Source organism: Physeter macrocephalus, chromosome 1 (assembly GCF_002837175.3).
Source record: "Physeter macrocephalus isolate SW-GA chromosome 1, ASM283717v5, whole genome shotgun sequence".
NCBI lineage: Eukaryota > Metazoa > Chordata > Mammalia > Artiodactyla > Physeteridae > Physeter > Physeter macrocephalus.
The window spans coordinates 90,156,820-90,174,859 of record NC_041214.2 but is presented as its reverse complement, the minus strand read 5'-3'; the positions used below and the strand labels follow the sequence as shown (position 1 = coordinate 90,174,859).

Genomic DNA, 18,040 nt, shown 5'->3' with positions numbered 1-18,040 from the left:
CCGCAACGGAAGAGGCCACAATAGTGAGAGGCCCGCGTACCGCAAAAAAGAAAAAAAAAAAAAAAAAAAAAAGTCACTATTGAATAAGAATAACTAAAACCAAAAATTAACACATTTAAATGAGAAATGTAATTAACCTGAGTGCTGATCCTTCTTGAAGAAAAGTGTGTTTTAAGATAGATGGAGATGTATTTGTAGAGACTCTAAAAGGAGCTCCTAGTCATTTTTCAGAATTACAAAAGGCTAGAATTTAAAATTTTTCTTTTTGTAATTGAGTAGAAGTGGTCCTTGATTAGATTTCATTTTACTTCAGAACCTTGAATTTTACGGGCTCTTAGAATCGTAGAATTGAAAAGCACCCTGAAAGTCTTCTGGTTCACTCTCTCCCCTAATATAGGACCCCCTCTTAAAATGTCTCTGTTGGGGACTTCCCTGGTGGCGCAGTGGTTGAGAGTCCGCCTGCCGATGCACGGGACGCGGGTTCGTGCCCCGGTCCGGGGAGATCCCACGTGCTGCGGAGCGGCTGGGCTCGTGAGCCATGGCCGCTGAGCCTGTGCGTCCGGAGCCTGTGCTCCGCAACGGGAGGGGCCACAACAGTGAGAGACCCGCGTACCGCAAAAAAAAAAAAAAAAAAAGTCTCTGTTGGGTGGTCAGCCAAGCATTATGTGAGCACTCCCAGGGATGAGCGGCTGGGCTCGTGAGCCATGGCCGCTGAGCCTGTGCGTCCGGAGCCTGTGCTCCGCAACGGGAGGGGCCACAACAGTGAGAGACCCGCGTACCGCAAAAAAAAAAAAAAAAAAAAAAAAAAAAAGTCTCTGTTGGGTGGTCAGCCAAGCATTACGTGAGCACTCCCAGGGATGGGGAGCTCCTTACTTCTAGAGGAAGCCTGTTGCATTTTAGTACCATTCTAATGGTTGGAAAATTCCTCTTACTTAGTGCTGAAATGCAGATACTTTCTGCCCAGTCTCCTCCTAGTCTCTCCTCCCCAGCCCCCCACTTGAGAGCCACCAGTCCTAATTCTCAGTCTCCACCTCCTTCTGTTCTTCATCTAGAACAAAGTAATTCGATTTGCATCTAAAATGATAGACCCTTCTTTCCTTGGGGAGAATTTCATTAGAGCCTATCAGTTTCTCCATACATCTTTTATTAAATCCTTAGAGCAGAAAAAAACATTATGGATTAAATTCAACAATCCTAGCTTGTTTAAGGTGATTATTTGTGTGTGTGGCTTTTTATTGAAGTATAGTTGATTTACAATGTTGTGTTAGTTTCAGGTATACATATTCTTTTCCAGATTCTTTTCCATTATAGGTTATTACAAGATATTGAATACAGTTTTCTGTGCTCTACAGGATCCTTGTTATTTATCTAATTTATATATAGAAGTGCGTATCTGTTAATCCCAAACTCCTAATTTATCCCTTCCCCACCCCCTTTCCCCTTTGGTAACCATAGCTTTGTTTTCTATGTATGTGAGTCTATTTCTGTTTCATAAATAAGTTCATTTGTGTCATATTTTAGATTCCACATATAAGTGATATCATATGGCATTTGTCTTTCTCTTTCTGACTTACTTCACTTAGTATGATAATCTCTGTGTCCATCCATGTTGCTGCAAATGGCATTATTTCATTCCTTTTATGGCTGAGTAGTATTCCACTGTATGTATGTATGTGTGTGTGTGTGTGTGTGTGTATATACATATATATACCACATCTTCTTTATCCATTCATCTGTCAATGGACAGTTAGGTTGCTTCCATGTCTTGGCTGTTGTGAATAGTGCTGCTATGAACATTGGGGTGCATGTATCTTTTCAAATTAGAGTTTTCATCTTTTCCGGATATACGCCCAGGAGTGGGATTGCTGGATCATATGATAACTCTGTGTTTAGTTTTTAAAGGAACCTCCATACTGTTTACCGCTGCACATCAGTGCCTTGGTCTCTCACACACGTCTGATCTCATCCTTTTCTCTGGGCTCAGGCTTAGTGGTAACTGCCTTCCACTCTGAGGCTCTCTATGGGCTGGTCTTTTTTCCTGGTTATTCCCTGCCGTCATTCATATTGTTACTTGTTCTAAAGTAGCATTTTTATTACCTTTTATCCATATCCTCCTGATTTACCTCTAGAATCCCTTCCAGTTCTAAAGCGTCTGCTTTTTTTCTCTCCACATCAGGAGAGAATCACTTTAGCAACCTAAAGTGATTAACCTAAGTATCCTATGTTTAATCCATCCAAGCATAGCATAAATATCCTCATTTTGAGGTCCAATTTATTAGGTTGAACCACATGAAATTCCCATTTTGGTAGTCAAAACTGGTTGAAAGTCAGCTATTTTAAATTGTTCAATCTAATACGTTACAATCAGCCTATCTTTTTCATAGAAGTGTACTTGCAAATCTTTGAGAAAACAGGGGAGGGCTTTGTACTCAGGGTGTCAGATGGGCCAGGAAGAGGACAGGGTGTGGAATGAGTAGAAACTCACTTCATCTTAGTTTCTGCATCTATAAGGGAAGCTGATAAAAATTACCCATCTCTCAGAGCTGCTGGGAAGCTCAGAGGAGGCAATGTTAAGGAAAAGTGATTTTAAACTGCGAAGTTGGTCTTTTTGTTATGTGTGCAGGCTAATTGTTTAGAATAAAACAAAAGCGACCCTGCTGTGCACAAGGCTTTACAATGGTATGTGGTAGACCATACCATGACATGATGAGAGGCGTGGAATAACTAAGAGCCTTGGGGTAGAAGACCTGGGGGGTCTGAATCCTGGCTCAGATACTGACTAGTTGATAACCTTGTACAAGATACTTAAAATCTATACAATGGGCAATAATGCCCATTTCCCTTGAGTTAGACTTCTAGCCTATGCAGTACCACCCTAGAGGCAGTCAATTAATGTTAATTTCCCTGCCTGTCCTTTGTTCTAGTTCTGATACCTCTGTAGGGAGGCATCTAGAGTATTTCCAGCCTGAATCTTCTCCAGGGGTCAAGGGGTCAAGGTTCTGTTTCTAGTTCCATCCATAGGTTTTGCAAAGGCCTGACACTGTCTCTACTCTGCACCCTCCCCTGTCTCTCAGTTTGCATTCCTGGCCTACTCCGGGCCCTTTCTGCAGTCTACCAACAGCAGGTCCATCTGGCTCTATGATTTCCCAAGAAATAATGGTTTACTCCTCTCTTCTAACTTTCTTTTGTCTTCTACCCAGTGGGTAGAGGTTATATATGACATATTTAAGCTGAAAATTCAACTTATTCCCTGGCTTGTACCTCTCAATGCCCTGTTTTTTCAGTGATTAACTCTGGTTGTTAAAGGTAACATTCTGACCACACCATAGAGATGGGCCAACCTAGTGAGGAGGGCTGTGCTGAGATGTTGAATGTTGGGCTGGGCATGTAGGTGTCCTTCCTCAATTCAAAGAGGAGAAGGGCATAGGGCAGTTTTGTAAAAACTGCGTTATTTTATTTTTAACTGAATTTCTTCCACTTACCTGTCTATGTTAGGATGGGCCAGAGATTGCTCAATAGTTATTGACCAACTGGAAGCCCTCCCAGGACAGTTTCAGGAAGAGGGAGATATAGGTGCCATCCAGTCCACACTCTTCCCTCCTTTTTTTCCATTTAAGACTAAGGGAGCAACAAAGACAATTAGAAATTGCCCTGAGACTACTTTGTTCTGGGTGAGATGTCCTGCCTAGGACCAGCTACCATCTTTCTGATACTATTTAGGACATCAAAGGGCTTGGAATCAAGGCCTCAAATAGGAAAATGTCAGGGCTGGCCACATCCTCCTTTAAGTACACCCCAGTGCAGTGCTGCCTCCAAGAAGGACTGGCACAGGAGGAGATGTTGCATTATCAAGAGAAGGAACTGATGTCTCTGGGGCCCCTTGCAGAGATCCTGCCCCTCTCCTTTATGTAGGTGGCCTGCTGAGACTTAGCTCATGACAAACACCTGTTTCAACAGCACTTTCATGCCTCCTGGTGTCCACTGTAAATCTGTGAAATCTGCATGAGCATGATGCCTCTTATCATCCAGAGCGGAGGGAGGGTGAGGCTTAAATAGCATCTTTGCTCCTTGGAGCCTCGTGAGCAAGCTCAGAGCTGGTGGAGCTCAGAGCTAAAATGAGAGCCTCAGATTCAGTCCTAGAGAAGAGAGGTTGCCACTGACGGCGCTTGCCTAGGAGAAGCTGGGGATAGATGACGGAGAGGAGGTCACTCCAGAAAACAGAACTTTCCCCAAAGAGAAGACGATGCAGTTTTCTCTTACTAGAGCTAGCTAAGCTGAAACCACCTTCCCCCCAAAAGAGCAGGGGACCCAGAAATGACATGCACTGGATGTGGCTTGGGAAGCAGAGAAGGAGCGACAGTGGTCTCGTAGCTGGGGGTGTGCCCACCCTATCTGCTTAGGGAAGGTCACAGGTGAGAGATCATGGAGGTCGTGAGCAGCAGCCCTTGCAGGCCTAGGCCTGAGGAGCTCTCAGCAGCGGGATTCTGATGCTGCTTGGCCAGTGTCAGGATCCTCCTCAGGCCACCTCAGTGCCTTCCCCTGTGTCACTCAGACCTTGAAAACAGCTACCCCTCCTCCAGGACCCTTGTAGGATTGAAACTGCAGTCTGAACCCAAACTCTGCAGCATGTATGAGGAGTGCTTCCGTTTCCAAGTCTTGCCATGTTTAATACCAGCTCCCTGCCCACCAGCAGCAGAGAGGCTGTCCACTCATGGACCAGCCTGCTCCTTTTCTTGTACTTGCCTTTGGGATAGGACTGGGCTGCCTACTTTCCCCACCATTGTCCCCCAGCCCAGCCAGGAACGCTGATTCTGATACCACGTCCACTTGCCTTACTCTCCACAAGGCCCTGAAGGCCACAGGAGGTATGGGTGCCCACTTTTGTACACAGGTGGGCATGTAGATAATTACCATTGCTGGCTCCCAGCTGCAGGGGGAGGCCTGGGCTCAGCTCAAACAGTCCATAGCTCCTGTCTCACTTCAAGTAATAACAAAGTCCCTTCTGTGGCTGCAAGGAGGTTCCTGCAGAACCTGCCCCAGAGCCTGTTCTCTGACTTCATCTCCTCTTAGTTTCCTTCTGCTGCTATAACAAATTACCACAGACTTAGTGGCTTCAAACAACACACGTTTATTCTCTTATAGTTGTGTAGGTTAGAAGTCCAACGTGGGCTCTAGGGGAGAGGCTGTTTCCTCACCTTTTCCAGCTTCTAGAGGCCACCTGCATTCCTCGGCTCATGGCCCCTTCCTCCATCTTCAAAGCCAGCAACGTTGCATCCCTCTGGTCCTTCTTCCAAAGTCATATCTCCTTCTGACAACAGTGGGAAAGGTTCTCTGCTCTTAAGGACTCGTTTGATTACATTGTGCTCACCTGGATAATCCAGTATACCCTCCCCATCCCAAGGTCCTTAATCACATCTGCAAAGTCCCTTTTGCTGTGTAAGGTGACATAGTTACAGTTTCTGAGGATTAGGGTGCGGACATCCTTGTGGGGAGGGGCATATTTTTCCTACCAAATCCTGCCACCTCCTGACCAGCCTGCCTGACTGAACTCTTCCCCAGTTGAGCCAGACACTCTGCTACGCAGTACCCACCCCTTCCGTTCCCTCTGCTTGGAACACTCCAGGTCCTCAGATACCTGGACGGCTGTCACCACAGTTCCTTCACATCTCTGCTTGAATGTCACCTGATTAGAGAGGTATTCCCTCACTCCCACCCCCTTCCATCCCACTGTGTACCCCTTTTCCTGTTTTACTTTTCCTCGTTGCGATTATGGCGCTACATGACATATTTATTAACGTTTATTGTCTATTCCCCATACTGCTGTCCCCCCAGATTTCCTGTACAAGTGCAGGGATTTTGTCTATTCTGTTCATTACTCTGTCCCTGGTATCAAGAACAGTAGCTGGCATAAAAGAAGTTACTGTAAATATTTATAGGAAGGAAGGGGGAGAGGGAAGAAGAAGGAAGGAAGAAGGAGGGAAGGAGGGGAAGAGAAAGGACCATGAATCCAGGACCCCTGAGAGAGTTCATGTGTGAAGGGCAAGGCTCAGTGAGTCCTCCATCCCCTGAGAACTGTAGAGGAACCCGGCCAAAGCTTTATCAGGGGAGCCTGAGGATGGGGGTAAGGTATGCTGTTCTGATGCTAGGAGTTCTCAGTGAGAAAGTCTTTGAAATCCTGCTTCCTGGGAAATCTTCTCTGGAGACACATGGGTTAAGCACCTCTCATTTATCTGGAATGGTTGAAAACTCAGAAATATAAGGATGGGCAGTGTCTTCCACATTCCCTCCTATTAACGAAATCTTCCATAAACGGACCTGAGTTACATCAAGGCAAAATCCACTTTGCATTTAATGTGTCAGTAACCTCTTCATTGCACCCATGAATCTACATGCTGCTGCAGCTGCTACTTCTGCCTGTGGGAGGGGAGGGGGCATTGACAGTTGGAATGAAAATAGCATCCCTCATAGTGGACACTTGGCAACGGCAAGCCTTCCCAAATTGGAACTCAGAGTGATAGACAGGCACTTCTTACTGTCCGAGTTTGGGAACACTTTGACCTACTTAGAAGTGAACGTTTTTGGAAGTAGATAAAACCTGGAGTGGTTTGTTTTTAGCAACTCCAGCCGCAGTCATCTCTCTCTTTGATAAATAGCTTGTCTCCTCCTGAGCTCGGATCTCCAGGAACCCGTCCTGGCTGCCCGCAGCTCCACCCCAGAAGGGCATGAGCACTGGTTGTTCTGGGGGAGACACCCGGGTCCTTTGTGAAACCCCACAGCCTTTTCAGCATCGCCTGGACTACCCTTACCTGGGGCTTGGGTCAGTCCAGAGGGTGATCAGGCGTCTTCCTTCCTGAAAAACAGAGGGTGTTGGCAGGGCGAGCCGAGGCTAAGCTTTTTGAGCATAAGTGAGACAGCCAGAAGGAGGCAGACACTTGTCAGCTGGGCAGGCAGAGAGGGGGCGAGGGACACCTTTACAGGGCATAGTTGAAGACAGATAGGACGAGCTCAGTGGTGGTTTAGTCCTTGGATTCTGGGACCTGTCACTAGGTGGATGGAGGCACCCACGGGGCCAGCAGGCGTGCAGTGGTTAGACCACACTAAACAGGTATAGTTAGGAGAAGAGATTACCCTGCGTAATGCTGGCAATCATGCTTTCCTGTAGACATTACTATTAAAATAACACATATAACCTGGGAATCGTTGTCCACATGGACGTTATACATCGGCAGGCGGACGCGCAACCACTGCGCCACCAGGGAAGCCCCATTATACAATTTTGAAAGACGTATTTGGAGTTCTAATTAAATATAGAAGCAACGTACAAATTGCACCTCCTTTCTTTTAATAAGTGTTTCTGGTCACCGATAATTATTATTCTTCGCACAAGGATGAAACCTCTACTTTATGTCCAGTCTTGGTCTGCCTCCAGTTTCCCTTTTCTGCCACAAAAAAATTGAACCAGCTGCTTTCCTAGAACTCCCCTTGTTCTTCTTTGTCTTTGCTCAGGGAACAGTCTTACTCAATTTCTGTTTCTCATATAATTTTCCCATTATAAATTCCCATATACAGGTTAACTTAGTGACTTGCAGATAGTAGATATTCAAAAACCAACTCTTTGTTGTATAAATGATCCGTACTTGACAAGAACCTCAGAGTTTTAAGCCACAGTCAGAAATGGAGGCCAGGACAGGATAATATGGGGAAAATTATGAACCACCCTGGTATCAGCCATCAGGCAGTTCACAGGCCAGAAATCTACACAGGGAGGATGAGGGTTAAGGAGCATGCAGTTAGTAACTAGAGAGTGTTGCAGGTCGTGGGAGGATGTCAGAGTCTGAGAAAGTGAAAACATTTGAGACCAGGTGCTCCCTAAACTCTGTAGGTACCACGCAGGAAGTAATCCCAGAGTCCCAAGGTCCATGGTCCTTTGCCCCACGGGCCCAGCCGCTCCGCGGCACGTGGGATCCTCCCAGACCGGGGCGCGAACCCGGTTCCCCTGCATCGGCAGGCGGACGCGCAACCACTGCGCCACCAGGGAAGCCCCTGCCCTGACTTCTTACTGAAATCACCTGCAGAGCTTTTTACAAACTCTAGATGGGAATCTGGGTCAGAATCTGGGAGTGGGTCCTGGAAGAGAGATGTACTGCTGGAGGAAAAGGCAGGTAAGTGACCGGTTGGGGTGGAGCTGCCCACAGTCCCCAGAAACCACGCCCACAGCCCTCACCTGGCCTGTTCTGGAGAAGGTGTGTACTGTACTTGTCACTGTAGGAAGGTTCTCACAGGAGTCTCTAGGCCTGAGTTGCGGCACAGTTGCTATTGCCTTCTGTCTCTGGGCTGAGCTCTCAATAAGAAATCTGGATAAATGTGATTTTGAAAAACTCAGTTCCTGTAAATCTGAGGAGAATAAGTCTAAAGGACAAAATTGGACACATGTCTGTTGGTGAAAAGGGCAGATGCCTGAGGTCATGGTCCAGCGTTCGTGAAACCTGTGGCTAACTTGGGGGGAGAAGGCAGACCCACTAGTCCCTGGTACCAAGCCCAGCATTGTGGTATACCGGGCCCAGTATGTGTGCAGGCTGAGACCAGCAGGAATTCTTTGGGGTTCACTGTTGTGGGAAATGGAGATGAGATAAAATGGACACATCGGTAGGCAGAGAGCCTAATTCATGTAAGATAGACTTTGACCAGAAGCACAACTGAAGACAAACTGCCAAAAATAAGAATAAGATTCAACCATCTGTTTGGAAATTAGGAACGCTCCAAAGATATTGCTATAGCTCAGAGGTTCTTAACCTGAACTTTGGGAGTGGGTCGAGTGGAGTTTGAAAACCTTGAGATTATAGAGGTTCAACTGCCTTATGCAAAAATAGATGTTTACTTGGGGGGCTCAGATAAGGTCCAGGGATAGCTGAGACTTTGGAGGAAAGTGTATTCAGGTGATGGCATCAAACTTCACACACAACCCGCTACCTCTCTCTCATTTCATCTCTTTCCTCCATGTTGGCTTTATTCTCAGGCAGCTCTGCTTATGTAGTTATGGCAGGATGGCCTCCAGCTGCTTTACATGAACATTCCACCAACTTAGAAATCTTCTGGGAAGGGATTGCTGCTTTCCCAGGAGTTCTTGCTAAGGTCTTCCGGTTTATTATCATTGGCTGAAATTGGGTCATGTGCTAAATCTGAACCAGTCCCTGTGGCTGGCTGGCCGAGCCCAGGTCATGGGCCCATCCTTAGAGTGGAGGGTGGACAGGTGGAGGATGTCAGCTACATCCACAAACATGGTCTGAGGATGGAGGAGAGCTGGTTCCTCAAAGAAAAATCAAGGTGCTCTTACAAAAAGAAGGGGGTGTAGATTACAAACAGATGGGAGAGACTTCGCTAACTAATGGTTCTCAAAGTGTGGCCCCTGCACCAACAACATCAACGTCACCTGGAAACTTGTAGAAATGCAAATCCTCAGGCCCCACCCCAGACCTACTTAATCAGAAAGTCTGGGAGCGGGCCCAGTAATCTGCGTTTGAACTCACTATCCAGGTAATTCTGAGAACCAGCACACCACACCAATGGTTCTCAAATTGTGCTGCATCTTACAAACACCTGAGGAACTTTAAAAAATACTGATGCCCAGCCTCACCCAAAGGGGAATTAATCTGAATCTTGAGAGGGTTGGAAGGAGGAAGACCCAGGCATCAGTGGTTCTTCAACTTGGTTCCACCCAGGAATCACCTGGGGAACCTTAAAAAAAAATTCTAATACCTAGAATTTAGAAAATCTTCCCTGGTGATTCTAACAAGCATCCGTGTTTAAAAGCCATTTCCCTACCATCCCCTCCAAATTGTCCTGAGGACAATGAAAACATCTAGATGTAAGTTAGAGGATTCAGGCACCTATTTTCTTAAATCCCTCAACTCAAAACTTGGTCAGATATCTGACATTGATTCCCTTCTCTTTCACGTTCATGTTGAATCTGTCCTAGTGGCTAGCTCCACAAGGACTGGGATTGTTTTTGTTCGTGAATGTAGACCCAGTGCCTAGAACAGAGCCTGGCATATAGTAGGCACTCAGTAAGTGTTTGCTGAGTTAATGAATTGGTCTGAAATCAGTCAGTGTCCCAGTAGTGTTCAGGACTTCCTGGCTGGGTTGTAGACATCACTGGTATCATTCTGGAAGGCACACGAGGATGGCAGTGGGACTCTTGGGTTATTGGTGCCTAACCAGTCTCCAAAATGTGCGGACCATATCAATTCAAGATGGGTAGGTGTTCCTAACGGTTTTGTGCCTTTAAGTTGACAGTAGGATGGATTCCTGGGTTATAATAAGGACCAGTGGAAACATGCCTGATGGATCCTTTTCATGGAGACTAAGACTGCTTTAGGGTCTACTTGTACTCTGAATTTTTTTGAAGTATAGTTATACAATATTATATAAATTACAGGTGTACAACACAGTGATTCACAATTTTTAAAGGCTGTACTCCATTTATAGTTGTTATAAAATATTTGCTATATTCTCTTTGTTGTACAATGTATCCTCGTAGCATATTTTTTACCTAATAGTTTCCAGTACTCTGATTTCTGAAGCAAGGGGTGAACCTTCCTCAGATATCTAATTCAAGCCAGTTTCTACACGATGATGTTGTCAGCCTCTTGCAAAAGATTATGATGGAAAGATGATCCAGTGTTACTTAAACACAAAGGCCCACAGGAAGGTTTAAGTAAAAAAGGAACTGGTTACTCACCAAGCAACTTTGAGGCATTTTTGAATTCCTATCAGAGTGCCCCAAAGGTATTCAAGGAGGTGGATTGGGTGGGTAGACCAAATATGGACTCTTGTATCATAGCATCCAGACAGTGGATCACAAGCAAACAAAGTTCACTTTTCGAAGGGCTGAAGGTACTGGCCATTTTCTTCTCTGGGCTTGCAAGAACAGCAAAATGGGTGTTATATTTGGTGATATAGAAGAGAGAACTAGACAACAGTACTGGTTGCCACATCCTGCAGTAATTCAAGCTGTCAAGATGAGACTGACCAATAGGATGATCAGTGAATTCAGGAATCTGGGGTGTGGGCTGCATGAGCAATTTGAACTTTCATTTCGCTGTTTCATATGTGGAGCACCAGGGGTACATTTCCTGCTCAACAGTGAGATTCTTATATAACACTTGCCAGGAGGGGCCATCAGGGAGATGGCAGTGGTAGAACTAGAAGTTAGATTTTGACTTTGGGTTCTGCTCTTCCTACATGGGGAAGCTTTTTAGAGTTTCTCTTTAGAGTTAAATCATCGAAGCCTCATCATCATTCATTCATTTAGTTTCTTCAGATTTAAAAGTGGACCCTACCTTATAAGGTTTTTTGGTGTGGATAAATGAGCTAGTGTATAGAAGGCAACTAGGAAACGCTTGGCACAAATAAATGCTCAATAAATGCTAGCTTTTGTTACTCATGAAGCTGTGCTACTGTGTTTACTGAGCATCGACTGTGTTCCAGCCATGTGGCAGGTGCTGCAACACAAATAAATAAGGCCAAAACCTAAGCATGGTTCAAACTGAGAAAGGAAGCCCCAAATCCTGGTAACTCCTAAAAGTCTGTCCTGTGGCTGTCTTTCTTCCAGGTGGGAATTGAGGGATCAAGCTTCTGTTTTTTATCCCTCTCACAAACTTACCTTTTTTTTTTTTTTCCTGATGAATGGGCTCTCTCTACTTTGAGTGCTGTATGTTTCCAGCCATCCCTTTTCCTAAATCTGGACACAAAGGAATGGGAGAGATGCTTTGTGAGTGATAAACGCAGTGGTTCATGGGAAGGTCCAGTTGGTGTGGTGCAAGTGGGCTTCTTGGGGGGGTCGGGGGGATGTGAGCTTGACCTTGAAATATGAAAAGACTTAAAAAGGAAACAGATAGGGATTTAAGTAAACGGATGATAGACCCACTGGGTGTGGTTGGGGGGGGGTGAATGGACATCTTCCACCATGAGTAAGGTGTCTGCAGTTTCTCTGTAGGCACTCTCAACTGGAACTATAAAACATCTCTCTTAACAGCTACTTCATGGATATGTCTTTAAAAATTCTCTTAGCAATCCTATAACATGGGAATTCTTTTTCCTTCTTTTATTTTTTAAATGAGGAAACTGAAGATCAAAAAAGTGAAATGACTCGCCTAAGGTCAGACAGCTACTAGGTGACAAAACAGCTTTGAACTTCCGTCTTATGGTTTCTTTCCAATACTGAGCTTTCCCACAGCATCATTACCACCCCGGAGCCGATAAAAAGGGGAGGCACAATTATCATTATTAGTCTTAAATATTAAAAAGAAGGAACGAAAAGCGTAGGTGAAGGTGTTTTCAACACAGAGGGGGCTGTCCATGTTCGGAGGCTGAGGAGAAGGAGGGGGTGAACCTGTCAGAGAAAAAGCACTATTGAGCCTTGAACCTTCTAAATCTGCTTCTCTCCCACCTCTCTGGCCTCATAGGATTGCGAATTTTAAGCCAGAGCTGATTGTGGCAGCCTTTGAGTAGAGGAAGCTGCACTAAAGGGGAAGCACCTGTTTTGCGCCTAGGTTTGTGTGCGCTCCTCCTCCCCTTGCGTGCCCCGTGCCGGCGGCCAGAGCGGCCTTGCATAAGGCTCTGGGCCACGCCGCGGGCGGGACTCGGGCAAACAGCTGGACTTTGGAACTCCGCCCCCAGTGCCGCCCTCCCCGCCGGCCCCTCCCCTTCTCCCCAAGGTGGCCCTGGCTCCCAGAAAGTCGGAGTCGTTGTCGCGGTGCGGGAGAGGAGGGCGGGAAGGGACGGCCGAGGTTGCGAGCTGGCTCCGGGGCCGCGGGGCCGCGGTGGCCTGCCTGCTGCGCTCCCACAGCGGCGGGCACCCCGGGCCATGCGGGAGCGCTGGGGCCGCGCGGCAGCATGAAGGGCGGCGACCGCGCGTACACCCGAGGTCCCTCTTTGGGGTGGCTCTTGGCAAAGTGCTGCTGTTGCCTCCCGTGCAGAGGTGAGTGGCTGTCGGTGCTGCGCCTTCTTTTTAGGCAGAGACCGGGGCAGCTGAGTATGGGGTGGCGGGGTAGGGGGGAGTAGACCGTGGTCTGGGGAAAATGGGGGTGGGGAGGGGAGCACGGCAAAGGGAGGGTTTGCTCCCAACTGTGTTCATTGCGGTTTCTGCGGCACGAAGCGGTTCGCTCGCTCTCCACTCTCAAGGAGCTTCTGACTTGGATGCGGAGCTGAAGTTTGGGAACTCAAGTTGCTTACCGGCGACTTTGGATGCTGGGCTCCAGCCTGCAGAGGGGTTGGGGCGCGGATGCGAGGGAGAGGGAGAGGCCACTCGGAGCGTCCCTGTAGTGGCAGAGTCACACTTTCCTGCTCTCATTTACATATGGACCTTAGCCGCGGGGTTAACAGATGACTCTTAGCCATAGGAATGTGTTTGACACTTGTCTCTACACCAGGAACTATTTTTGCCAAGTGACAACTTTCTTTGGGGACTAGAGCGGGCTTTTCTCTGCCTGGGCTTTGGCAGGTCAGCGTGGGTCTGCAGTTCTGGGCCGGAGCTTGGCTCATTAATTAACCAAGAACTCTCTATGTACCCAGTTAGGACTGTATTTAATTATGCTGCTAATTTTAGTGTTGTCGAGGAGACTTGCAGGAAGCAACTAATTTCCCCAAAATCAGCCTGCAAAACACGATGGTGAGAAGGATGACAGAAAGAAAGTCATCAGCGTGTAGCCTATCCTGAAAAAGAAATCGAGCCCTTCCTAGACAGAGTTAACAGATGTTCCTAACACAGTTCATGTCACTTTAACACCTCAGCTTGGAGGGTGGGGGAGATTCTGTTTCTGTGTGGTTAGAAGTGAGAATATAGGCTCTTACTTGACATAAGCCCTTTTAAAATTTCACCTATTCGGTGTCTCGCCTCCACCCCTATTTGCAATGCCCCAGTCTCCTTACCCATCCTCGCCTAACGAGTCCTGATGGAACTCTCTGGGAGTTACTGGTGAATAAACTTCATCCAAGTGACCACCGCGTCCTCTGTGCTCACCCCACACATAGCCCTGACAGATTCTCCATCCTAAGCAGATAGGAGACTACAAAAACTAATTAAATCTGAGGGAACTTTCCCCAAGTCATTCAGTTCATAATCTCAGCGTCAGATTCTCTCAATCCTGCATTTAATTAGAATAGCTTGGAACTGAGTAGTAGCTAACTCTCAAAATCAGAATTCAGAGGGAGAAGGAATTTTAGCAGGCCAGGGACCCTCACAAAAATCCAAGCCTAGTTCAGAAACATTCAGAACCAAGGCTGGGAATTGAAGCAAGGGAGTATTAAAAGGGAGAGGAAGCAGGAAATGGCCAAAGGGAATCCGAGTGGGTGGGTTTGCGCTGAAGGCTGGGCTGCTTTCATGGTGAAGGGTTTCCAAGCAGGATTTCTTGGGAGTCCATTTCCTGTCCAAAGGCAGAATTTGGGAACGTGGGCGGTGCTCATCTAAAGGCCCTGCAGCTGCCTCCTTGAATCCAGATGTGTGGCAGCCGCAGCTCCCTTTCAGAGTAATTCTCCAGGGGTCTCTCAGCCTTTGCTTTGTTTGTGAATTGCCCTGGCGGGACCTTTGTGTGGCGGTGAGAGGAGGGGGCAGGGAGCCCCTTGGGGTGCCTGCTGGGTCACCTCCTGTCTGCAGGACTGGGAAAGCGGAGGCTGCAGGTTCTGTGGCTTGTGGGCGGGGGGGCGGGGGGGTTGCTGGAGCCAGAGCTGGAGGAGACCATCGCCTCTCAGCTGAAGACAGAGGGAAGGCAAAAGGCCCAAGAAGTAAAAGCAGCTTAAAAGGGAGAAGGAGGGTAACAAAGGTGGGTGCCTCTCGCCTTCTCTCTCTTCAGTCCGTATTCTTTGCCACATCTGAAACATGTGAAGATGGAAAACTGGGGCTCCAATCTGAGAAAGATGGTGGGGGACGTGACTTAGCCACCCTTCCAAGAGCCCCTGGCGGCTGCTGGGCAGGATGATGTGTCTGAGATGTTGGGCACTGCCCGGGGGCTCCCTGAGTCTGCTGTAACAGCAAGGAGAGCTGAGTCCCCACCCAGCCCGAAGGCATATATTCGAAGCAGACTGAAAAGATAATGTCTTGTACTGAGCTTGAATGCATTGTCCAGAGCCCCAGAACTCCGTAGGAAGAAACTGCAACACAGAGAAGGGCTCGGGCGAGAGTCTGAGAGGCTGATGGGAGTGCAGGGCATCTACACTAGGGACGATTGCCCTCCCTTTTCAGTTAAACCAGTTCCTCTGGTTGTACAGATGACTGTGAAGCTAATGAACTCACTACTATGGTTCCTGTGTCAAGGGGCCTTGACTAACTGGCTTCCAGTCACTCAGCATTTAAAGGACACCTCCTTCTAAAGTCTGGGACAAAGGAACCAAGAGGAAGTGGAATGTTCTGGTTATTTTTGACACAAAGCTAAGCTATCCTGGACTTGCTCTGGTGAATCCTAAGTGGTTGTAATTGTTAACACTAGGGTAAGAGTCAAGGATTTAGTGACGTACCTTTGTGGCCTTTAAACATCATATTTGAGGGCTTCCCTGGTGGCACAGTGGTTGGGAGTCCGCCTGCCGATGCAGGGGACACGGGTTCATGCCCCGGTCCAGGAGGATCCCACATGCCGCGGAGCGGCTGGGCCCGTGGGCCATGGCCGCTGAGCCTGTGCGTCCGGAGCCTGTGCTCCGCAACGGGAGAGGAGGCCACAGCGGTGAGAGGCCTGCGTACCGCAAAACAAACAAACAAACAAACAAAAAGGTCATATTTGAGAAAAATATGGACGAAGTTAGTGGAGCTTGTCTTTGGATTTGGAAAAGTGAAGAAGGCAAGTCTCTTGTGTTCTTCTGTTCCAGTTTTTGGTTCTGTTGAGTATGGGTGTGGCAAAGGGGTTTGATGAAAAATGACCTTCCTTCCGTACCTTGAAATAAGTGTTGAAGGGCAGGAAAACTGAAAACCAAGGGTAGAACAGAAATAGAGATGGGTGAGAAGGAAGAAGGACAGCAAATACATTTATAACTGCCTTTTTGGAAGTGAAAAATAGCCAGACATGAAATAATGGCATGTGTGTGTCTGAAGGGTGATTGATCACTGATGTCGCGCTCTGTGGGAAGTTTCAGGATTTCTTTGGCTACTTCGACTTTCCTCTATACCTGAAGAAGTGGGTCCATTCTGGATTCTTCTTTAGTGATCTTACAGTTTTAAAAAGCAACTTGTTTCCGAGTGACAAAAAGGATTTCAGGTCACCTGGAGGGTTGCTAAGTCATGTGCTGCAGAGCAGAACTTGTGACTTCTTAGATCATGGAGCCTAGAGATTTTTCAGACCTTGATAGTTGGAAGCCAGTTTTAGAGCCTTTAATTTTCTAGTCAATTAACTTTGGGTATAAGGACAAAAGTCCCTTCTTGGAAACCTTTCCTGACTGCTGCCCTCCTCTGCTTCTCCACAGTGTGCATGGCATTTATTTATACTTGCTTACTGTTGTATCATTGTCCTTGCTTCTCGAGCCCATGTGCCATCACATCTCCCCATTTGTACTGTGAGACAGTACCTGGTTCAGGAGACTGTCTTAGAAGTGAAGAGAGGAAAGGGTGGCGACTTATCCAGGCCGAGTAAGTTCACAGGAGAGGTGCTGGGATCACAGTCCCATGGCTCTTTCGCCACAGGGGCGATTGAGGCTGACATCACAGGGTACGGGTAAGAGTTATGGGGGTTTACAGGGCATCCCGAGTCATCCTTATCTATGATTTCTTTTTTTCCCCTTACGTTTCCCCAGAATCACTAAGCAGGAATCTTATGATTGGATGTGAATATTCCTTCTTTGGCCCATGAATTAATACAGCTCATTTTATAAACTGAATTTAATGTGGGAAACCATGACACCAAGTTCCTTTAGAAAGGTGTTGGTAACCTCAGAGAGGAACAAAAGTGACATTCACTTTTGTTTACTTTAGTTAACCACCCAAGGGCCAGAGAAGCCTTGGGGCCTTGAGGTATACATCCCTTTTTATTTCTTTATCTTCCAGGAAGTGCCTTTACCACTATGAAAATTGAATTGACCATTTAGCATGTATGTTTGTCCATTACATCTCTCGATTTTCTCTGCCTCCCAGGGATATACCTTAATCTGGGGAGAATTTCCACACATACGTACTGTTGCCAACCTAGATCTTATGGTTTTCTTCCCATACCTGATTCTCTGACTAGTGGGTAGTAACAAGGATATCAATTATTCCCTGCCTTCCAGGCATAATGTAGCCTAGTAGAAATAGGAGTATATGGATTTGGTTGGGGTGGAGGAGATTGGAAGCGGAAGCCAAATGTCCTCTTTTGGTACAACTGTGGGTCCAACAATCACTGATGGTGCTGTAGGCATGTCACCCCAGGGGTTCCATGTGCTACAGGTTGGTAAGTCCTAACCTGAGATAAAAAGATAAAAACTCAGACTCTGTGTTTTTATTCAAAATAAAAGGTTTTTGGTTTTGTTTTGTTTTTTCTAAAGTGAACATGGGGGATTCACTTCGGAGCCCAAAAATGCTGTAAGCCTACCTTAGTCTGGAGCAGTGTTTTTGGTATTCTACTTAATGAAGTTCCTCTTGAATCTTGGTGCTTCTCTTCTGCCCTAAAAAGACTCCCCATCCTTTTGAAGTGCTGCTCCTTTTCAGTGAATGTGAGTGGCTGCACGGCCTGCCCTCTCCTTCAGACCACGGCCCAGCTTTTCCATGCCCTAGAAAGAGCATGGGTCTAAAAGCTGAGGGGGGCTTCTCAAGCAGAAGGGGCTATACCATGGGAAGTTAGAACTGGAAGCAATCTTAGAGATAATTTAATAGGTCTTTTTTTCTACAGGAGGAAACTGAGATCCAGCCATTTAGTAGCAGAGTCAGACCTAGAGCCCTTTTCCAGTGTTCTTTCTGCAACTCCATTTTTGTCTTCCTGGGCATGCAGTTTCTCTTACTCTAGACAAAGGCACGGCTGGCCCAACTTAGAAGGGTAGAGGCTGACCCCAAGCTGGAACTTGGGTGTTAACTGGAATGATCTGTGGT

General features: G+C 46.9%; 1 protein-coding gene and 1 long non-coding RNA gene across 4 annotated transcripts in view; one reads left to right on the top strand and one right to left on the bottom strand.

Annotated features, from left to right (window-relative positions):
* The window catches only part of KALRN (kalirin RhoGEF kinase), a 683,571-nt gene that overhangs the window by 553,231 nt on the left and 112,300 nt on the right, over nucleotides 1-18,040 (top strand). For 2 of the 3 annotated variants that reach the window (XM_024120242.2, XM_028492957.2), the window contains exon 1: nucleotides 12,777-12,979. The exons of the other annotated variant lie outside the window; for it this stretch is intronic. In XM_024120242.2, the coding sequence (XP_023976010.1) occupies nucleotides 12,895-12,979 (85 nt within the window). In that variant the 5' untranslated portion in view covers nucleotides 12,777-12,894. Of the gene's footprint in view, nucleotides 1-12,776; nucleotides 12,980-18,040 lie in introns of those variants that run through there. 3 annotated transcript variants of the gene reach the window in all.
* LOC129392130 (uncharacterized) lies at nucleotides 5,211-10,903 on the bottom strand. Its single transcript, XR_008617339.1, has 3 exons — nucleotides 10,739-10,903; nucleotides 6,807-6,850; nucleotides 5,211-5,308 (listed from the first exon to the last, which is right to left on the bottom strand). It is a non-coding gene; the product is annotated as an uncharacterized lncRNA (long non-coding RNA).